Source organism: Buceros rhinoceros, unplaced genomic scaffold (genome assembly GCF_000710305.1).
Source record: "Buceros rhinoceros silvestris isolate BGI_N320 unplaced genomic scaffold, ASM71030v1 scaffold21691, whole genome shotgun sequence".
Classification (NCBI taxonomy): domain Eukaryota; kingdom Metazoa; phylum Chordata; class Aves; order Bucerotiformes; family Bucerotidae; genus Buceros; species Buceros rhinoceros.
Genome location: NW_010392870.1, coordinates 3,955 through 27,336, shown reverse-complemented (window position 1 = coordinate 27,336; position 23,382 = coordinate 3,955). Strand labels below are relative to the sequence as shown.

The following is a 23,382-nucleotide window of genomic DNA, read 5'->3' as shown; positions in this document are numbered from 1 at the left end:
GAAGTGTTCTGGTATCAGAATATAAAGTTGCTTTCTGTTCTAATAAAGTAAATTAAATGTGTGAAATCCATAGTTGGCAGGCTAGCAAATCTTATCAGTGAGCTTATGTGGTATTAATAGAAGACCAAGGGAAACTGGATCTTTGTTACTTAATTAGACAATACTGTTGGTTTTGTGGCCTCTGGTTATATTGTCACTGAGACATTACTCTATACGGTTTCATTAGCTTTAGATCTGTCACTTCACTGTGGGAAGATACTGTTTTGTTAACTTGGTTTGGTTATACAAATATTTTTGGTAATTTATATTTTTTTTGATTCTAGATATGAATGAACACAGCTCCCGAAGCCATAGTATTTTTCTTATTAATGTAAAACAAGAGAATACTCAAACAGAGCAGAAACTAAGTGGAAAACTTTACCTTGTGGATTTAGCAGGTAGTGAAAAGGTAATTCTGAATTTCTTATGTCTGTTCTGAAAATCTCTGGTTATTCTTTACAGGCAAATATTTTACATTAATGTAATACTGATTGTTCAGTTGTCATCTTTGAAGTGTTTTAATTTTGACTTTGAAATGTGCTTTCTAAATCCTAGTCTGGGTTGGTTATTAGATACTACCTCTTCAGCTGATCTGCATTTCTGCAGTGAGGGTTTGCAAATATGGAATAGGGTGGGGATATAGGCTAGAGTTTAGTCTTGGTATTTGTGAGAGCAAAAAGGTGTACAGATTTGTTGGCTAGCCAGGTGCTGGAATAAAAAATTTATGGATGTGGAATACCTGAATTTTCATATGTAGTGGTACCAAGTTTCTGAATTTGAAATTCTGATTAACATTGTTCAAAATGACAGCTTGCTTTCCTGTGTCAGTGGCTTAATGCAGGAAAGGAAATAAATACTATTTTGCTTATTCTGTATCACTTCTAGTAGACTGTAACTAGGCTTTTAAGAGCTGGATTTTTGACATTCTTTTCATCTTTTCTTCTGAGTTTATCCCGTCTTTGTCTCAAGCTTTTTTCGGTCATTTCTGCTTGCTGTTGTCTTTCCTAATGTCATTGTTCTATGGCCTTATTGTTGTCTCTGATCCTCTGTGTATTCTGGAATGTGTTTCTTAGTAATGGTCTTTTTTAATGAGAATGAAACTGGAAGCATTAAAATGGAAGTTAAAGAAAAGGGCAGGGTTGTAGATCTCCTCTCTCTGTAGTTCCTTTTACTGTTTATTTCAAACTTTCTTTTCATGCTTTTCCCCATCTGTTTGAAATACACGAGGTTTTCTGATGCCTTGTCTTGGGTGGATTTAAACATAGGCAAATAGAATTGCTGAATTTAGTCATGTTCACAGCTTGGTGAGAAGGGTAGTAAAGGAAGGGTCATAGAACTAAAGTCAAATTCTGCCCTCGAGGCAGAAGAGCTAAGGTAAATAGAATGGTGTCAGGTTAGATTTTTTTCTTTCCCCTATTTTTTCACATACCTTCTTGAGTTCCTGGAGCACTCATGTAGGTCAGATTCAGCCTCTAAAATCTATTCTCTCAAATTCTTGCTAATGAAGACTTTCTGCTATATCTTGCTGACGAGGTGGTGGTGGTGTGTGGTTTGTTTGGAAATTTTTGTGTGTTGTGTTGGGTGTGTGGGTTTTTTTGTTTGTTTTTTGTTGAGGATGACCTCTATGGATGGACAAACTATTTGTAACACCTATTTCCGTTTACTTTAAGAAATTCAAACTTTTTGACAAACTTCAAAAAACTTTTGAGAATTTTTATTTGACAGAAGGTATTAACTGTACATTTATCTTCTATGAAAAGGCATACTTTGCAGGGAAAATACTTCAGTTTGAAATATCAGAAGCACCTTCAAATACTGAGTTTTGAATGAAAAAATGATTGTGAATCAGGGAAGGAGTTTGAGGAGGAGTTTGCTTAGTCTAATGCAATTGCTTATGAGTACCTCAAAGTTAGGGAGACTGATTTAAAAGCAAAAAAATTACTCGAGTCTTATATTAAACGTGGAAGGTGTCTTTTGAAGATGCATTTAGTAATTTACTGAAATACTACATAGGTTAGTAAAACTGGAGCAGAAGGTGCTGTGCTGGATGAGGCCAAGAACATCAACAAGTCTTTGTCTGCTCTTGGAAATGTCATCTCAGCTTTGGCTGAAAGCAGTGTAAGTGTTCTCCTTTGTATTTTTGTACTTCAAGGTTAAAGGTTTGCATCTTTGAACATGGTATTTTGCAGAAGTTCTTTACTGATCTCAGTGATATGCATGGAGCCTTTTAAACTAATCCAGTTCTATCCATGCATTGCAAATGGCCATTATCTTGTGCTGCATTGGCACTGATGATTAATAAAATTAAATTTAATGTTGAGGGACCTAAGTGTCATACTGAAAGTTTTCTTGTGCTTTAAAAATTACCAAACATAAAGAAACATTTTATGTCAGCCATGGGTGATCAGTCTCATGACTTACGAGTTAAAGTAGAATTTAATGTCTTTCTAATGAAGTTATACCTAATGGAGGAGTAGCTCTTATTTCAACCAAGTAATGTGCCTGAAAACATGTGACTGATTCATTAACCATTTTCTTGATAGACTTATGTTCCATATCGTGATAGCAAAATGACCAGAATCCTTCAAGATTCACTAGGGGGTAATTGCAGAACCACTATTGTTATTTGCTGTTCTCCATCTTCATACAATGAATCTGAAACTAAATCTACTCTTCTGTTTGGCCAACGGTGAGTAAATGACCTAATATTTTGCTCTTACTATGCTCAGAAATAAATGCAGAATGAGAAATAAGGAAGTTACTGTGTCCTGAGCCAAATTAATTAGAATGTTTTACTTTCTGTAATTATTCAGTGTACACATGGCTAAGTGTTATGATCTGTCTTACCTCATATTATATAAAAATCCTTAAACTGGGCAAGACCCTGAGTAGCCTCTGTTTCCAGGACAGTGCATAATTGGGTTCAAAATCTGGTTTAATGTATAGTCTAGGAGGGTAATTAATATCTTTTTTTAAGTGGAAGGAGGGAGGAAGGGGTTCTTTCCTGTAAAGTTGAATCCTCTATTTGTTGGTAGAGCCTGTCCTCTGCCACCCTTTGACAGCATGATGAATTACATCTTCTGTTCTGTTTCCTGTATCTAGCATTCCAGTAACATTTGAGTTAATACTTCTAAATTCCTGTGTCATTTGTATTTGAATTTATAAGTACACATTTAAAATTTGGTATTTTATTAAGTATCTCTTCTTTACCACTTTATTGTTATTGGTTCATTGTGATACTCCAGTTCCTCACCACTAGATTCAATCACTTCATTTACCAAAGCACTTTACGAAAGCTGCCAGCGTCATAGTTATCTCCTCTTCTGTGTTAGTGTGCCTCTTCTGTGTTAGTTCAGCAAGATCGTTTTCTACTGGTCTCTTCAGAGAACTTTTTTATTAATGAAAGTAGACTAGATGACTTCAGAAATTCCTAAACATCTTGCAGAATATGAGTAGTTAGCGGGTGTAGAATAACGACTGCATTCTGCAGCAATGGAGGTTTTTATGGTCTCCTTTTACAAGCTAGGAGGTCTTTCCCTTTCCTCATATTATTTCTTGAATGAGCTATTGGGAAGTGTCTTCCAGCTGTAGCTGTGTGGTTTTCCTACTCATGTTCTTGACTTCCTCAGGAGTTAACTGACTATGCCTCTTATCTCAGCCACCATAGTTAGTCTGGTATATTATTTCAGCTGTCTAGGAATGTTAAATTTCTGCTGAAACCTTCAGCTGTAGTAGCTGAAAGCTAGATAAATATCTTGTAACTTAGTAAGAAATCATGTGTCTTTTGGTAGTAATCAGTTCCAGTAAGACTCTTCAGAAAGGTGCTTGCAGGAGTTGTCATGTTGGGGTAGGGGCGGGGAATTTCTGCCATTAAGCTTTTTTCCTCTTTTGATTTTTGAGGGGGCAGTAAAGGATTATATAGAAAAATTATTGAGGTAGATGAGGTATGATACTGAAGTAAAAACTATATGTTAACTTCATAAAGATAAGCTATTAGTGCCTGTTGCTTTATCTCCAAAGCTAAGGTCTTTGGATGAGATTTGCCTGACAATGTAGACAATCACATCTGAACTTCATAGCTTGTACACCTTCTTGGTTAATGGACATGTAGTAACTGGATTTTTAGGTTGAAATGAGTTGTTTCTTAAATAAACTAGATGGTTTACGGCCTAAAAGTATAATGCTCTCCACTGGAGAAATGTTTGCTAGGTGTGGTGAATGCTGCCCTTTGTTCAAAGCTGTGCGCTTCTGTCCCTACTCAAATTCTTTCAGGTGAAAGTATGCAGCTGAATTTTTTCAGCTTAACCAGCTTGAGATTTTTCAGCTTTCCTGAAGTTTGTTATATCGCTTTGTCCTTTAACAGTTGTATCAATCCAACTGAAAGAATAGTGAGTTGACAGGGAGTAGAAATAAGCTTTTGGAAGAGATAGGAATGCTTACGCTTTCACCAGTGATATGTAGAAATTTTATTTAATAGCCTTTAAGTCCTTTCTTGAAAAATGAAGTTTCAGAGTTTTTTGATCTTGTTCTGTAGAGCAAAGACCATAAAGAATACAGTCTGTGTCAATGTGGAGCTCACTGCAGAACAGTGGAAGAAAAAATACGAGAAGGAAAAAGAGAAAAACAAGACTCTGCGTAACACCATACAGTGGCTAGAAAATGAACTCAACAGATGGCGGAACGGTGAGAAGCAACTATATTTTTGTTCCACAAACTCCAGTCAAGACAAAAGACACCAAATTAGTCTTCAGGATACCAAATATAGCTAAGAGCACTATGCAATAATAGAGTAATAGGAATGTTAAAGCTTGGACATTAAGTTGATATTGGAACTTCATTATTTTTCACTATATTGCAACTACAACAACTTCTAATAACCATAGCGGCAAAAATGTCTGAAAATATATTGGTGCTAGGTTCTTCAGCACCTGATTGAGTAGCAGAGTTAGAGTTACATACATCCTAAACATTTTGTTTTGGGAAGGAAAAAATTACATTAATTGTAAGTGCAGAAGCAAAGTAAAAAATTTCCTTTGTTTTGTTTTTCTAGTTCAAATCAATAGCACAAGATCTTGTCTTCATTTAAAACTCAAATATGTTAATCGGCAAAAAGCACCACCCAACCCCCCAAACTGCTGACAGTACATAATGTGTGCCCATTCCTTTTTCCTTAATAATTAACTTACTGAATTATATGTAACTGTCATTTTGCCAGACACTTGAAACCTTAAATTCAGGAAAGGAGGAACATAGGTTATGCTTACAGATGTATTCTGGAGTTTGGCAGCTATAGAAGATGATTTTGCAATCTTGTAGACAACTGCACTTATCCTGGTGTAAATCTGAGAAAAATGAGCTCACTTAAGTTTAGGAGGATGTGATATTTTTTTTTAAATTTGTTCTTTTATTTTTAGTTTTTAAATCTTTTATAGAAATGGTATGAGGCCACACCTGAAATGTTAAGTATACTTGTTGCAGAATATTTACGTAAGATACTGGGATGTTGGAAAGAGCCCATTCCTTCCAAGGACTGTATAAAATTTTTTGTAATAAGAGTCTAAGGAATTTATTTAGTTACCAGAGAAGTGCTGTGATTAGAGCGTGGTATTTTTTCTATGCAGAGTTAGTGAAGTGTTTTCATCAGAAAAGGTTTAATGAACATTAAACATTAATTGAAAAAGTATTTTAAATTAGAACCAAAGCAAATATGGCTACCTAGCAAAACAGTCTGCCAAGGGAAAATAAAGGATTTTCTGTCTTCAGGGCAAGTTAGATGTCTTTTTAGAAGGTATGGTTTGATGTGAGATTTGGAGCTCATAGCAGAGTAACTGTGTGAAATGTAGTGTTCTATGGTAAGCAGAGATGTTTTGTGTGATCTAATGGTCATATTTTTACCAGGTAGTCATGTGAACTCAATTGCTTATTAACTATGGAGCAGTACTGTCAGTGGCGCGTGTGTAATACTTCTCAAGGATAACTTTGTGGAAGATGCTTCATGGCTGACTGTACTAAAACTAAGTGTATCCTTTTTTTTAAGGGGAGACTGTACCAGTTGATGAACAGTTTGACAAGGAGAAGGCCAACTTAGAAGCTTTTGCAGTGGACAAGGATATTACTGTTATTAATGATAAACCAGCTACCACTATTGGAGTAACTGGTAGTTTCACTGATGCTGAGAGAAGAAAATGTGAGGAAGAAATTGCCAAACTATACAAACAACTGGATGACAAGGTGTGCCATGCTTGTTTAGTGTAAGATGTCTCGGAAATACTTCTTGAACTGTATTATGTAATATTTAATTTGCCAGTCGTCATTTGTTAGTACGGCTTGCTTAACTATTTGCTGGGAGTGCCTACTGTGATTCTGAAGCTCTGATTAAGATAAATCAAAATTGCCATATCTGGTGCTAAGCCAGTATCCTTTTATAGTAGCTCTCCCTCCTTTGCTGAAACTACTGAAAAATGTTCTGAAAACTGAAGTATTAGTACATAGTAAAAAAGATAAAAATGAAATGAAGGAAAGGTTAATGAGAATCTTGAACAGTATTTCTGCTTTTTGGTGTCCAACATTCGTAGCTGATTGTTTGGAATAATGCTTGTCCTGGTTGCATTAACTCAAACAGGGACAATGCTGTACCAGTAAAAGGAAAATAATGAGAAAGCAGGAGAATGAATAATTTGAAGACAGCATTTTTTTCCTTCCTGGTTATGCATATTTTACTTGAACATAATTTTAAATTTAAGCATTAGTACTAAATCTGGAGAGGAAAAAATACTTTAAATCTTAATTGTTTCTTGGAAGTTAGAACACCTTGGAGAAGACTTGCAAAAGCACAGGTGTAAGAGTTTTGTCTTTGAAGCATGACGTTTTACACATATATGCCAGATTAAGAGCCTGATGGATCAGCCAGTGAAATCAAACGGATTTTTTTTTTTTACTTTTATTGCTTTCAGTTGTGTAATTGTCTCAGAATATGGAAGAGTTAGATGCCTAACATCTACTGTCTCTTAGATTATTTTTTGGAGTGGTATTTGTCATTTATTTGAACACTGTTTTACTTGAACTCCAGGATGAAGAAATTAATCAGCAGAGCCAGCTAGTAGAAAAACTGAAAACACAAATGTTGGATCAGGAAGAGGTGGGTGTAACTCTTGCATCTTTATTCTGTTTGTGTTTGTGTTTTCTTTAAAGAAGTAGATGATGTTCTGAATAGGTCACAGTCTATGACCGGGATGTAGAATGACAGATTACTACTGTACAATAGCGCTCTTTTATTCCTTACCTAAATGCTCTGCCTATCCATTCCCCCCACTTAACGCTGTGGGCCAAACTTAGACCGGTTTACTTGAACCTTAAGAAGTCATGCAAGCATTGAAATATTTTATGCAAAGGCATCAGCAGTTGTTTTCCCCATGCAAAGTTTGCAGTTCATCAAAATTGAAGACATCTTAATTTACTGTAAGAAATCTGTTTTAAGGGGGGTTTTCTTAGTCAGTTGCTGTACTGAGAAGGGTGAGGAGGAAAATTCTTAGCCTGTAATGAAAAAGGAAGTATCTGTATGTTACTGCAGACCATACTTACTAGAATATTCAAGTGATTTGTGTGCTTACATTGCCAGTGATGTAACTGAATCAAATGGGGAAAATAACTATTAATAATGAAATTATTAATTTCATTTAGCCAAGGTATTAGAAAAAACAATTTTGTATAGCACAAGGATTTAAAAAAAATTGTTTACATAGCAAGAAGGAAATAGATTGAGGACTCAGGAAGTTTGAACGCCTGTTTAGTAATATTTAAATAGATAAATCTGCCTCTTTAGCAGCTGTTTGCTTTGTCTAGTTATTCTTCAGCAGCTATCAGTGTTAAATTGCTGCAAGTTTAGTCCCTAGCCTGTTCACACTCAGTAGTGTTCAGTGGCTTTTTTGGAAACTTGAAATATTTCATGTGCATTTCCAGTTGCTGTCCTTACGTGTCTTGATTTGTAATCACTTCCACTTTGAAAATACTTTAAAAGCTAAAGAACTATGGACATGGATGATAAGTTTAATTGTTCATTATACTCTCACTGTACCTGTCCTTGGTATCCTTATTGCATGACGCTAGACACTAAAGTGTAGATATAAGCTATTGTAGTAATTAAAAGCATTAGTAAGATTCGACTTAGACATGGAATTTTCTTGATGGTTATTTGTTGTTGTAATTTAAATAAACCTCTATCAATATTGCAGCTTCTAGCATCAACCAGACGGGACCAAGACAATCTGCAAGCAGAGCTGAATCGCCTTCAGGCTGAAAATGATGCTTCTAAAGAGGAGGTGAAAGAGGTGTTACAAGCCCTGGAAGAATTAGCTGTCAATTACGATCAGAAGTCTCAGGAAGTAGAAGATAAGGCAAAGGAATATGAACTGCTTAGTGACGAACTCAATCAAAAATCGGTATGAACTTAGGATACAAAGTTGCTGACAGTCTTCAATGTAAATTATCTTCCCTTGCCTGTATTTCTTGCTTGAAGTCATTTAAAGATTTTTCACAAGAAAAAATGGGAGCCTAAGTGTAAAACATCTTTAGTTTTAGCAAAGGATAGTAAGTTGCAGTGAGCATGCTACAGATCTTCTTGAAAGGAATGTGTATTTGCATTCTGTATTTATGGCATGTAAAATAACTTATCTTGATGCCTTTTAAGATAGTCAATTTATTTTACTTTCTGAACAGAGTGGTCCTGAATGCTGAGGGCATATTCCAAAAGATTGCTCTGGTTAAAACACAAATGCAGCATCAGTCACACATGATAAATACCATATGTCTCCTTGCACACCTGCATAGTTTCTGAATTGACAGACAGTTTTTGTAGCCAATTATTTGGCAGACTTCAGTCAGTTTTAAACAATTAGTACTCTACTCACTATAATAAAATTTTATGTCCTGGAAGGGATCAGCATGTTTGCTGGCATTGCAGACAGACTACATGATGGTGAAGTGTCATTATTCTTTCTTTTTGAAGATGAAAATTGAGTGGGTCTGGGTCCTCTGGTGACTGTGGCTTTCAATTTTCAGCTGGCAAGATTTGGCTAGATAGACCTTTGGCATTAAAATTGATGTTCACAAGATCACGAAACTTCTCCTTAAACTTCGAAGTATTCTGAGCTGAAAAACCTTTATTTGTGATTTACATCACTTGAAAGTTGACTGAAAGTCAGATGGTCTCTGGACATCCTCTTGGGAGTAGCATTTAAAATTTGGTGGCATAGGATAGTCATCTGTGTGTATGATTCTAAAGTGTGTGGTTGGTTTGTTTTTCTGTTTGCATTGTTTTTAATCAGTATATAGATAGACACGTGATTCTGGGTATTATAACTGAATAATGTGTGAGTATCTTGAATAACTCAATCCACAAGAAAGCAATAACTGTTCTGAGATGTAGTAAACTTAAGAGATTGCAGTGTTCTTAGTCTGTCACAGCTAACTCATGCAGTAACCACACTTTGGCATCACTGGCTGAAACTTTCCTGCTGTAAAACTTCTGACAATTTTTTTTTTTTTGTTGGAGAGCAAAGAGCAGAAAGCTTTTGAGTATGCAACCTGCTGAGCTGCAGCCATTACAATGATGGCCACTCAAACTAGCTGAAAAATTGCTCTAGAGTAAATGTAGGGAACTAGATGCCATTTTTTTATTCGCTAGGGAAGAGTAAGATCTCTGCAGGCAAAGCTGAAATTATTTTCCTTTACAAAAATATGGTGAAAAGTGTTGGACTTACTTTCCATGTACCTCTTTCCTAGGAATGCAGTTCTCTGCAGTATTTAACTGTGTGTAAGTCTGAATGCTGTTTAACAACATCGACGTGAATTTTGTTGCAGAGTTGTAAGATTACGTTTTGTGAGTTGAAGGCCTCTGTCCTCAGTACTTCAGATTTCTTTCAGAAGTAGTACCGTCACTCTAGGACTTCTAAATTTTTACTATAAGGTCTATTCACATACATTGATTCCAGCATGGTTTTAGACATAAAAATGGGGCATTTCAGTAGGCAGCTGCATGTTGCAGTATTTAAATAGTATGAAACTAGTTCCAAAAAGAGGAGTGTGTTTTGTTGTTTAAAGTGTAACTTCTCTTACTGTAGGTCACTCTAGCCAGTATAGATGCAGAGCTTCAGAAACTTAAAGAAATGACCAACCATCAGAAGAAACGAGCAACAGAAATGATGGCCTCCTTACTGAAAGATCTTGCAGAGATAGGAATTGCAGTAGGAAATAATGATGTAAAGGTAAGGATTAGTCAGTGCCGTTTTGATGCTATGTATTGCATGCATGCACTGTGGGATAGGTGGGGTCAGTTTTCTTAGTATGGTGGAAATAACTACCATAGGAAACTCCTGTATATTCAAAGCTTATCCATTGCTTGTACTGTGACTTAATCAGGTCGCAAATTGAATTTGATTATGCAAAGTCAAGGCAGGTATGATTTTTTTTTTTCCTGAAGTAGTGTTTTCATACATACTGTTAAACTGCTATATGAAATGGCCATAATCACAGCATCATCTTGGACACCTAATGGTGACCTACACTGGCAATCAGAACGACACTTTTATTTCAGGTCCTCATTCCATTTTTAATATAAGATAAATCTAGAAGATCACTGTAGGACAAGAATGTAAGCAGTGTTAGAAAACTATAGTGAACTGTATTTCCTCTTTTTTATCTTTTTTTTTCCATTTTTATCTTTGTGCAAACTCCTATATAAGCAATCAGAAAAATTTGTAAAATGTTACATTTTGGTATTTAAATGCTCTGGTTATCTGTTGATATGGAAGATGTATGCTGAGTGCTAAGTTGTTCCAGCTCATCTTTAATTCTGTTTTATCTGAGCTTTCTGAATGTGTCATTCCACACTTTGCAGCAGCCTGAGGGAACTGGCATGATAGATGAAGAATTCACAGTTGCGAGACTGTACATTAGTAAAATGAAATCAGAAGTAAAAACAATGGTGAAACGTTGCAAACAGTTAGAAGGCACTCAAGCTGAAAGCAATAAGAAAATGGAAGAAAATGAAAAGGAGTTGGCTGCCTGCCAGCTCCGTATCTCACAGGTAAATGTTCTCACAGTGTATTTCCTAAATGTACTTTTGAATTCATTAAGCTGCTGGGGGGGGGAAAAAGAAGTTGCAGTTTCTCCATGACACCTAGCAAAGTATGTTGTAATTAAACAGCCACAAGATTCTCCTCTATCCCAAATAACTCTTAGGCTTGGATGCTTCTGAGTGATTGTGTGACAGGGTGTCAGAATTTCTGCACTGTCTGTAGCCTGATAATGCTTTTATAGCACTTGTATTAAATACTAGGGTCCATATGTTCTCCATCACAGGATCCTTTACAAATACAAGTCTTACAGAAGCAGTGGCTAGTGAGCACTCTGCCTACTAACGCAGCAAGTTGGAAGAGGGAGAGGTAGCAATAGCACAGTAAAATTATGGTAAGCTTGCATAGCAGATTAAATTTACTTCCAATGTGAGAAAGGCCATTTTAATGTGATTGTTAGAAAAGATTAGTAGTGCGACTTCTAACACTTCTAAATTGCATCTACATATGCAATTCAATTTCTCTATTTTTGTTCTGCGTACAGATGGTCATAATTTTTTAAATCAGGTTACTTCAGTGCAGTCTTCTAAATACAGTGGTCCTCTTTTGCCTCTGATAGTATTTAACATTCAAAACATCTCTTCTCCCAGCCAAAAATGCATTTCATTCCAATCCAGAATAAAGATGTTGTCTTACAGACTACATTACAGATTTAGTTCAGCACTCATACTCTTCTTGAGCATAGTTGGTGCCATTTTTGTTTTGAGGTCAGATTACTAGTTTAAAAATAAGCGTAAATTATTTATGCAGATGTAATTCTGTGATACCTAGTTTCAAAGTAAATGAATCTTTCCATTCTACAAGCATGAAGCCAAGATCAAGTCATTGACTGAATATCTTCAGAACGTGGAACAGAAAAAGAGACAACTGGAAGAGTCTGTGGACTCCCTTAATGAAGAGTTAGTTCAACTCCGAGCACAGGGTAGGAATTACCTCCCTACATCCCACCCACCACCACCACTGTTTTAAGTATATAGTGATAATCAGGGATTTATTCTGTTCTATTTAGTTTGAAGAGCAGAGCTATAGAATGGGGGTTTGTTACTGAATGTGTAGAATTAATCAGTGGGAAAGCACATTTGCTGTTTGAAAGAACTGCTATGGATAGGATTAAATTAAAGATGCTACTGACTTAATTGATCTTTTTGGTAGGAGGGCACTTCTACCAAATTTTAAAGTTTTGGGAAGGGGGCATTAACTCTATCTCATTGTGATCACCTAGTTACTTTGAAGTGTGTTTTCCCTCCTCTGTTCTTACTAGAAAAAGTCCATGAGATGGAGAAAGAGCACTTAAATAAGGTTCAAACTGCAAATGAAGTCAAGGTAAGTTAATTTCATTGTTTTTAAGAAAAATAAAATGAAGTATGGCAACTTCTTGAAGCATATAATACATACTGTTTTTCCCAATAGCAAGCTGTAGAACAGCAGATTCAGAGCCATCGTGAAACGCATCAGAAACAAATCAGTAGTCTAAGAGATGAAGTTGATGCAAAGGAGAAACTTATCACTGAACTTCAAGAGTAAGTACTTGTCGTTATTTTAGTAGTGCTAAACGTCCCTGGGCTATGTTGGTACGGAAACATAGTATGGTAGGAAGGAAGCGTTGAGGCTTTCCTCCAGCAATGTCTTTCTAATTTGTGTTGCTTTACTGAATGTCCTGTCTGACAGGTTCATTTGATATAATATTTACTTTCTGTGTTCAGCCAAAACCAGAAGATGATGCTTGAACAGGAACGTCTTAGAGTTGAGCATGAGAAGTTGAAAGCGACTGATCAGGAAAAAAGTAGAAAGCTGCATGAGCTTACGTAAGTGATGATGGTGCATAAAACAAATGTTTGTGGGAACGCTAACATTTTAAAAACTAGTGACCTAATATGAAGAAATGGCTCTCACTGTATGATGCACCTATTAAACAGAGTGGCTCCAGAGCCTTTGTGAACTTCACTGGTTTTAAAACCTTTGCACAGCCTTAATATTTAAATTGAAAGTAAAATGATGAGATATGAAGGCCACAACTTTTTCTCGAATAGGCTGTGATTTCGAGTAATTAACTTGGTGACTAATCTTGAGATAAAACAGCTGCATACTTCACTGAGTAACTAAATACAGTGTATTAATGATTTATAGACTGGAAAGTTAATGCAAAAATTGAAATTGAATTCTGCTTACAGATAACTATCCAAGGGTCAAGCTGAAAAACAGTTCTCAGCTTCTAGAAATCTGACCATAATCTCTTGGAAATGTTTCTAGAGTAACAGTGCGACCCCTTTTCTGGCATATATGAATTAAACTGGACAGAAGTTAAAAATACGTTATACTTCAAACTTTCTCAAAAGTACACGCTTTTTGGCCATGTCTAAAAGCACACTGTGGCTTTCAAGTTTTTATTACAGAATTTGAAATGATCAGAGGGACCTGGTGGGTCTCTACTGGTAACTTATTTTTTTTTTTTCAGCCTTACTGTGAAATACAATGTTAATTTAATCGACTAAAATTTTAATTAAACTCTGGGCTTGTGTATCCCAAAATGATTACAAAAGTAATAGTAGGTTTTCTTGTCTGGTAAGATTTTAACCTACATGCCACATTGTTGCTTGTTATTTTAGTTTTTCAGGCTAAACTATTTATAGCATTGATCCCTTAAAGGCACTTGCTATACTAGAAACTTCTCTCTTCAAAAGACTGGCAAAGAAGCATTAAAAATTAGTTAGGTATTCTGTGTCTTCCCCCAGACTTCTTGAATACAATTATTTTCCATTTGGTGTCACGATCACAGAATCATCTGTTGGAAGAGACCTTTAAGATCCAGTCCAACTGGACCCTGCACTACCAGGGTCCTAAATGTGCATGGCAAGTGACAGGCCAGAAACAATGCAGTTTATTGACATTTTGTTCTTTGGAGGTGGGTTGGTTGGTTGGGGTTTTTTACCTAGAGTTGTATAAGATGCCTGGAACTGCTTTTCCAGTGACATCTGAAAAATTTATAGGATCTGAGATACTCTTTAGAATATTTTATTGCCTCAAATGTTTAATCATTTAGCTGTGAACTGGTAGTGGAACTGCCAGAGTAAAGAGAAACTTCAAGAGGAGAAGCAGCCTTTTGGCTTCTTAATAGGAACACTTAATTTTCATGCAGTTCCTGGCCTTCCTATTCCAACCTCAAGTTACAGAAAAAGTCTGCATTCCTTTTCTATATCCTGTCATCTTGGTAGTAGCACTGCCTTATAATTCTGAGGGAGAACATCAGCAGTGCCGTGGATACTTTAACATTAAACAGGAAAACACAAGGTCTGCAAAGTGATACTCATTAGGTTATATTCCTGTAAACTGAGATGGTTTTTTATGATGCTGGCTTTGGCGAATGTGTTGGGTGTGAGGTGGTAGCACAAACCAAACAAAATCCTTAATCTGTCACGTCGGTCACCTCAGCTGGTCAGAGCTAAGAATGTTTGCAGGGTAATATCTCCCCAGGTATTAATCATGAACCTGACTCTGAGAGCCCTTCTTTACGTATTTTTGCATCTGAATGTACTTGTTTGTATTCCTTCAGTATTTAAAGTACCTCCCTCTTTTCCTCCTGCAACTTACCCCACTTCCACCCCACCCTATATGGATTTCTGAGTGTGGTGTCTTCTGTTGGTTACATGCTTAATTGATGATTGAACTGAAAGACATTTTTCATTTGTAACATATAATGTTTATCACTCTCATGTCCTAAAACATGAACATTTCCAATTTGTTTGGATGTTTCAGGATTAATTTTTTTTTTTAGGGTTATGCAGGACAGACGGGAGCAAGCGAGGCAAGATTTAAAGGGTTTGGAAGAGACTGTGGTAAGATAGAATATATTCTAAATCAAATGTCAATATTTCCCTTTTTTTTACTCCCTTCAGAGGCTTTTTAATTTGTGAGTTATTTTTTTAATTTCTTGTCCTTAACTATAGGCAAAAGAACTTCAGACTCTTCACAATCTTCGGAAGCTCTTTGTTCAAGATCTGGCTACTAGAGTGAAAAAGGTAACATGGTGCTGTAGTGAAACGGTGTTTCTAGAGAGTGCTACCTAAATGTCACTTTAGATCTAAATTAGGAATTGATCTTTATGCAGTGTTATTTTTCTGGCTTGATCTTAATACACAAGTTCACGTTTGTACTCAGCCTCTCTCCCTCTCCGTGCCTTTGTTACTGCAGAGTGCCGAGATTGACTCAGATGATACAGGAGGCAGTGCTGCACAAAAACAGAAGATTTCCTTCCTTGAGAATAATCTTGAACAGCTTACAAAGGTTCACAAGCAGGTACAAGGAGGCTTAATTTCAAGTTTTAATTAAAAAGTGCTTAAGGTGTGTTATTCTAGAAGCAACTGAATGCATTTTGATTATAAGGTAACTGTTTTAAATACTTGTGTATCTTGAGTGTGGCTCTTAACATAAATCAACAGACTGAAGTTTTCCTGTGAAGTAATTTAATAGCTATTTTAAGTACATGTCGGTATGTAACAAAATAGCTGCATTTAAACTGAAGAAGATCCAAGTTAGTGTTTAGAGTTAGTATATCAGTCTAGGGGATGCTGGCCTGTCTGAACAACGTGGACTTAAGTGCTTGGGTGTGTAGCACGTTCTTCCACAGTAACTGATTTTTCAAATGACAGTCCTACTGATGAACTATTAGATTTAGTAAAAGCTTAAGCAAAGGTAATTTAGTAGTCCTACTGCTTTGCCTGTTTATGGGCAGGAGGGTGTTTGGTTGGCTCTCCCTTTGAAGAAAGATACCAAGAAAGTAATCAATTCTGGTTTTGTAGCTGGTACGTGATAATGCAGATCTTCGCTGTGAACTTCCTAAACTGGAGAAGCGACTTAGAGCTACAGCTGAAAGAGTTAAAGCTTTGGAGTCTGCACTGAAGGAAGCTAAAGAGAATGCTTCTCGTGATCGCAAACGGTATCAGCAAGAAGTAGATCGTATAAAGGAAGCTGTAAGATCCAAGAATATGGCCAGAAGAGGACATTCTGCGCAAATTGGTTAGTAAAGAATTCCTTGCCCCCCTGAAGCTTTATCTCTGTACATGTATGCATCTTTCAACCCGAGTTGGAACTGCATACATGATGTATTTTCTACCGTGACTGTTTTGGTTAATAGACTGTAAGGGTGGTTGGGTAGTTGTCTATGGTTGTTTGGAGTTATTTATTTTAAATGCGTCTCTTCCTGTTAGCTGGATTTTTGTACGTGCTGGGAAAGGCTTACTGACCTAGAATTCTAGCCTGAATGTATGTTCAATTTCCTAGAACAAAACAGTATGCTGAATGTGAGTCTTAAGTCTGTAATATCATTCCAGTTTTGAAGTAGGTATTCCAAAGCAAGGAAAGAAATGAAGCCATCAGCTACAATAACAAAATTGTCTTGCTGTCTTCAATCTTGTGGGGGAGAGGGGCAGAGAGAAACCCACAATAATATCCTAAGATCCTTAATTACCTTTTTGGTTCTCTGCTTCAAAACTCCATAGCCCTCCCTAGCACAAAAGAATCGAAAAAACCAGGATCTGTAGCAGCTAATAGTGTAGTGGGAATACTCCCTTGGTCCTCCACCTACCATTATGCTGTCAAGGGCTGAGGGCCAAGAGGGTGTGTGACCTCTGGTGGATTTAACTGTGCCTGTTACATTACTGTAGTACAAGTAACTACATGTTCCAGCCTGTTTATCCTACGTCAGGGTTTCAGTGATCAATATGCTTCTCTCAAATGTTAATGCAACTGAAATAAACTTTGCAGTTAAACTTCGCTCATGCTCTGCAGGTCTGCAAAGAGCTGTTGCAGAATAAAGTTACACTTTTTTTTCCCTTGGTCACCTCAAGTGGTGGCTTGAAGACAGGTGCTTTCCTGTCTTGTCTTTCTGTCAAGCAATCTCAAAGACGACAAACAGAATTCTCTAGTGAGCTTACCAAAGGTATGAAGCCTCTGGTACTTATATGTCTAGATGAACTAGTTAGGAAGCTGATCTCCAGTAAGACCTATAAGGCAGAAATCAAAGTGTTTGCAGTTTGTGAATTACCTGTCTGAAGTACTGGTTTTGAATTCAGCAATAGTGGAAGTTGTATATGCTGTTAAGAAGTTGATGAAGCAGTGTTGTCTGTGGAGTCACTGGCATGCAGAACCACTTGCAGAGGAGAGTAACTGCTGGCTTATCAATCAAGTAGATGTGGAAGTATAGCAGGATATAATGATTGCTTACAGGAACATAAGCCTTGTGAAACTTAATCTAGTGATGTGTCTTATTTGAGTTCCTATTGCCAAGAAGGGAGGAATAGGTAAATATACGAGGTGGGGCAGGTAATGCACCTGAAGATAATCGCTATCAAAAGCTTTGCTAGCTTTAATTCCAGTAGGGACAATAAAAGCAAAACCTTGTCTATTTTTCAGGGCCTGTTTCAGTTGACACTAATCTGTTATGTTCTCAGAATACCATCTCCTAAACTTTGTTTTCTTATTTAAAGTGCATTCAATTTTGATGATTACATGTGAGATACTGTAAAATAAAGCATTAGTAAATTTGAATAATCAAAGGTAAAATCATGATGTATATATTTAACTCATGTTTCTTTTCATGCAGCTAAGCCGATCCGTCCTGGCCAGCATCCAGCAGCTTCTCCAACTCATCCAAGCGCAATTCGTGGTGGAGGTGCATTCACTCAAAACAGCCAGCCAGTTGCACTGCGTGGAGGTGGAGGACGGCAAGACAAAGTGTAAGTTTGTCTTGGAGGATTTTTTTAAATGTGTGATTAAACCTCTTTGTATTATTACAGTTCATTTGGTGGCATAAAATCACTTGAATAATCAGATAAACTATTTTTTCAGGGTTTTATAGCTAAAGGAACAGTAGACAGGTACATCTGACTACAGTTGTTGCTGCTTTCGTTGTAAAACTGGTGTTTGTTGTGAAACAGTAGTTCTGGAGGTCTTCTGCTGGAGTAGAACAAAATGTGGAAACAGTCAATTGGAGATAGTTACCAGTCACAGCCGATAGTCACTGCTTGGGAAAGGAGTGGACAGTTTAATTTCTTTTGGCTTGCTAGTATCTTTTTAAATATGGCTTTCTTCAGAAAAACATTCAGCAATGAAATAAAAAGTGAATAAAATCTATGTCTTTATCCACTAAATCTGAAGTGTTTGACTAGCTAAAATACAGCTACAGTAATTGAAATGGATATGTGCACTCATTTGAAAATGTCTCTAATTTCTTAAGTAATATTTTTACACATAGTCTGGTACTTAATATGCTTAAGTTGCTCACACAGTCATGTCTCTCTTTAATTGCTGTCTGTTGGTCACCTAACGGTAATGGTTTGCTGCATTCTCTGTCGTCATCACTTTTGAGTGTTTATATGAATGTCTTCTAGGCATTCCCTTAGTTACGGTTATCTGCATCTTCAGTTTGAAAATACTCCTAAAGTGATTGTGTGGTGCTTGAATCTTGGGCCCTTCTTTTCTGAAGGGATCCAGAGGAGCTTGTATGAATCTTGTTTCCATTTGTTTCTTTTTATTAGCTTTTATCTTGCTTTTCAAAGCTTTCTTTCCAATTTAGGAGATGTGGGGCTGTAGCACTAGTTAGGGTATGTGTTTCTGTTCAGTAGTGTCTCTTAGTAAGTAAGAGGTTCAAGTGATACATACTTTAACCTTGAATAACATTTACCTTGAATGACCAAGGAGCTGGCAATTAATGGATTCTTAATTACATTGCTATGGCAAAATTAATGTTCAGATTGCCTTTGTAATTGAAGAAGCTATCTAGCTCAGCTGTCCAATGTGGAGATATTTCAAAGGGTGATCGACACAATTGATTTTTAGGTGCTTACTTTAGCATGAGCTTGCACGTGCTTTGATGTTGCTTGGAATTTTAACTGGAGAGAGCCTATTTAGCCTCATATGTCTTTAAAAGACTTACAGTAGTTTATATAATCAGCAATAAATTACTGAATTCCGAGCTTACATCCTGCTTTGGAGAAGGGGTGTCACTGTTGGTCCTGGGGAATTTAAATAGCAGATGTAGCGCTTTGACTTTTGGACTATGAATAGATAAGCCCTGAAGAAGTGGAAAAGTGCTAAGAATTGACTAGAACACCTTTTTAACAAACCAACCAAAAAGCTACAGTGCAGTATGCTTACAGATTCCCTTAAGCAGTTGTAAAGCTATTGTATAATTCTTCTAATGTTGGCATGTTACCTATTGCTGTAGAACCAAGCGGAGTTTAGTACTTAAAGGCAGGAGAATAAAGGTAATTTATTCCAACTTTTCTGTCTTATTTTTGGAAGACTCTGTCCCTTATGGAAGTAAAGGATCAAAACTTTTTTGAACTTTTTTACCTGTTAAATATAAATTTGTTCTGACCGTATGAATACTTAGGTAGCCAGTATCATTTTTCTCTGTAGAAGTGTCCGTTACACTTTTTTTTTTTGAGGATTGATACAGATACTAAGCTTCTGAACCTCTGGTTAGAGAAGAACTTTTGGTAGAGTAGCAACATGATGTACTAGTCTACATTTGGAGACCACCATTTAACAAATTATTCGGGAAATGCTAAAGGAATACAGAGATGGCAAATTGTTATTTCCTTATGCAAATAAATTTTTTTAGGATGATTAATGCTAAATGATATCTTCATTTCCATTTCATCTTCCCAAAATAGTAAAGTCAAAACCTCACAGCAGCTGGTAGGTGGTGTCCAGACACTTCTCGCAGTCCTGGAAGAGTAGCAGCAATCATGGGAAATGGCTGGGTTATAACTGGCTTGTGTTTGTAAAGTTTACTCCGTTAAGGCAGTCAAGATCGGATACCCAGTCAGTTTATTGTGCTGTGGATTTGTTGGTAGCAGACAGCATCACTTAAAAGAAAATTTCTTATTTGAGAGTAGGTGTTTTATTAGCACTTACAGAATTAGGCTCTTAAAGGCTATGTGAATATGGTCTACTGTAAGTGTAAATAACTTGGGTTTTTTGGCTGACAAGGTACAAGCTTAACCCTCATATTTTTGTTCTCATTTACAGTTGCTGAAAAGGAAACTCGGCGTGAGGAGGATTGGATATCATGTAGAGGGAGTCATTCCATGACAATAATCTCTCCCTTTGGGGACTGTAGGATTATTTTTTGAAAATGTATAAATTATACCTGGCCTGTACAGCTCTTCCCTCTTCTACAAATTCTGCTAACTGATTCCCAGAAAAAACCTAGAGTGCAATTTTGGCGTCTTGAAAAATGACATGTTACTAAAGTGTAGCTCTGCTCATTACACGGTTTGTCTTTCATGTCTTAAATTTAGTCTGCACTGTGCCAAGCTGAATGTACGTTGAGAAAAATCTTAGTTCAATTTTTCTAGCCTAATTTGTGTACATCTTATTGTCTTAGGGCATGTGCAACAGTGCTTAAGTATACTTTCATTTTTATCACTTCTCATAACACTACATGTCCCACTGAATTAGAATGGCACTCTACCTTACAGTTTTCTCTTGGAATGCTACATAGAGCATTGGAACTAAATTTATTTGTACAGTGTAAGAATACTGAAGTGTGCTTAAGACAACTGCCATAAGGCACTGCAATTGCTACACCACAGAACTAAAGAGTTCAGTATGAACAAGGCTGTTTAACTGTTATCTGATTAAATGCCCATTTATTGGGTAATTTAGAATTAAATATTGTACAGTAATAAGAGTAAACCTAAGTTTACAAAAAAGACTTTGGCAATGGATTATCCCATCTGTCCTGCTCCTGATTCTACACACAGTACGGTCTGGTGGAGTGAAAACATTCTGCTTCATTCTGATGAGCCTGTCTATCCATTTGTCTATCTGTGACGGTTCATTTTCACTGTTTTATGACAGTGGAACGAGTGCAATCTAAAGCTTAACTTGATACTCCATTACATCTACAGTACTGGAATCTTGGGCTGAAATTTTAACTTTAAAACACAAAATGCAACTGGCCGATGAATTCAGATACACGAGTAAAAGATACAACTTTTTAAAACTGATGTATCTGGAAATCCCAGAGACATGTTTAAAAAAGTAATAAAGTGCTACTCTGAATTGTATTTGTAATCCATTTGTAAGTAGGTATATGAAATGTCCAAAGTAGTAGTTGTTGAATATTTTTCTTCTCTTTGCAATAAAGTCCTGTAAAGTGGCTAACAAAATGAATTTTTTTTTTATCTCCAGTGCGCCCACTGAGCTGAATCTGGGTTTTAAAATTTTGTAGTATAATTTGCCTAACTTATTAATAGGGTTTAGCCACCATGATTTTTAGAATGGCCACCTTCTAGATAGCAATTAGTTACCAGGTCTTTGAGAAAGAAGGAATTTAACATTAACGAAAGAATTCAGTAACCTTTCCAGACCCAGTTGGTACCACTTTGAGCTGGCTTGAATTTTTTGCTGGGTATTCATCAGTTATTGTGGAAACAGAGGCTCTATGACTGTTCAGAGAGCAAACCACTTCCAACTTTTATATTATAGACAAAATATTTATATTACGATGGAGTGTAGTCAGATTTTAGACCTTGAACCACTTTTTTCTATATCTACAGTAGACTGAATTTTTAATAGTTTGATTTTTTTTAAAGTTGAGTGTATCAGTTGGATACACTGTTTTGGAGTTTTCAGCTTTTAAGACCATTTTGTTCATTAAGGCTGCTAAACACTCCAAACTTGCAGTTGTTTTAGAGCACGATAAAAGACAGCATACTGAGGAAAAAAAAATAAAGGATCTGCAGAATATTTTGAATGAAATTTCTCATAATGGAAGCAGCACTGTCCACTATCTCTGTCAGTGTTAACTACAGGTTTTCAGACCTTCATTTGTTAATATGCAATCATAAGACCAAAAAACCCCACTTTCATTAAAATACAGTCAAATGAAGCAGGATTTTTTCCTCATGCCTGTGAATGGGGGTTTCATTCCTGTAGGTAATTATCATGGGTTTTGGTGCTGAAAATTGCTATTTAAAAAAAGAAAATTAAATGGTAACTAGCCTGTAGCTCAGTGTATATCACCTTTTTGTATTTAAATTTTTTTAATTTTAAACCTTTTATGACATTTACCAAGAACTGCCTCTTAAAATGTAAAAAAGCAAAAAAAAAAAACCCACCACAACTTTTTCTTTTGTTTTCTGGTTTGGCTGTCATAGGTCGGCCAGACAGGACAATTACTGTTTTTTGTAAATTAAAATATTCAGTCTATACAGGGAATGTTCAACACTGCTGTTTCAACTTGCAGTCTTTGAATGGTTCTTATTTTTGTGTTCCTCTAGATCATATTTTTTAAAAGATGGTTTAGGATAGGAACTTGGTGAAATAATATTTATTTCTGATGAACAACTAAATTATTTACATAACTTAAATGCTGACTCACTACTGTGTGTAACTCTAAATTTGACATGAGGACAAGTCTACCTGTGGAATATGATTTAACTTCAGTACACTTAAGATGCATTAAAGCAATTGGTTTGGGGAAGACGCCATATAGTTTTAACTTACCTGCATGCTGTAAATGTACTTGTGTTTAAATAAAGAGGAGAAAAACCTTTGAACTTCTTGCTTTTATTCAGTCTCTACACCTGGTTGTTAAATCATCTCCATATAATACTTTTCACTTGGTAGATTTCGTGACCAGTTATCTCTGTGTAAGTGGTGATTGCTCAGTGTCTGTAACCTCTTATTCCAGTGTTTGTTAATACAAGTAAGCTTTCCCGCACACAAATATGAATTTTAAAGTCTTGATCTTCAAAAGACTGTTCCTAATAGAAAAAACCACACAAACAAAACTCCAAACTGAACAAAAAAACCCCCCCAGCTGTTGATGCCTATGGAAATGTTCAGAAATTGATTACAGCCACAGTGTATCAGAATTTGAACCCCTTCAGTCTGCGATGAACCTCTCCCAAAGGTGTACACTCTCCAGTTCATAAATATGCCAAGGTAATAGCCATTTTTAACGGCTTCTCTTGCTTGTGTTTGTTTTAAACACCAGCTTCCACCGTATCTGTCTGACACCCTTGAAAGAATTCTGCCTTGGCATAGGGTGCAGGCACAGGCATTCTTTCTCTTAGAGATTTCCTCTTCTGCTCAAAGCAACTGTTTTTTTCCAGAGCACTGATCTGCCTTAGAATTTGGCTCTTCTTTAAAAAAAAAAAAAAAAAAAAAAAAAATAAAAAACACCCCCAAACCCCCTAAC

The 23,382-nt window shown here is 36.4% G+C and overlaps 1 protein-coding gene across 1 annotated transcript in view; it reads left to right on the top strand.

Moving 5' to 3' along the window:
• Positions 1–21,108, top strand: part of KIF5B (kinesin family member 5B) — a 26,579-nt gene extending 5,471 nt beyond the window's left edge. The window contains exons 8-26 of the mRNA XM_010144664.1: positions 324–448; positions 2,053–2,157; positions 2,583–2,728; positions 4,574–4,722; positions 6,077–6,270; positions 7,109–7,177; positions 8,271–8,477; positions 10,158–10,301; positions 10,934–11,122; positions 11,976–12,093; positions 12,433–12,494; positions 12,582–12,691; positions 12,875–12,976; positions 14,944–15,004; positions 15,116–15,187; positions 15,360–15,464; positions 15,968–16,184; positions 17,770–17,902; positions 20,202–21,108. Of these exons, the coding sequence (XP_010142966.1) occupies positions 324–448; positions 2,053–2,157; positions 2,583–2,728; positions 4,574–4,722; positions 6,077–6,270; positions 7,109–7,177; positions 8,271–8,477; positions 10,158–10,301; positions 10,934–11,122; positions 11,976–12,093; positions 12,433–12,494; positions 12,582–12,691; positions 12,875–12,976; positions 14,944–15,004; positions 15,116–15,187; positions 15,360–15,464; positions 15,968–16,184; positions 17,770–17,902; positions 20,202–20,208 (2,315 nt within the window). The 3' untranslated portion in view covers positions 20,209–21,108. The remainder of the gene's footprint in view (positions 1–323; positions 449–2,052; positions 2,158–2,582; positions 2,729–4,573; positions 4,723–6,076; positions 6,271–7,108; positions 7,178–8,270; positions 8,478–10,157; positions 10,302–10,933; positions 11,123–11,975; positions 12,094–12,432; positions 12,495–12,581; positions 12,692–12,874; positions 12,977–14,943; positions 15,005–15,115; positions 15,188–15,359; positions 15,465–15,967; positions 16,185–17,769; positions 17,903–20,201) is intronic.
• Positions 21,109–23,382: the final 2,274 nt, after the last annotated feature.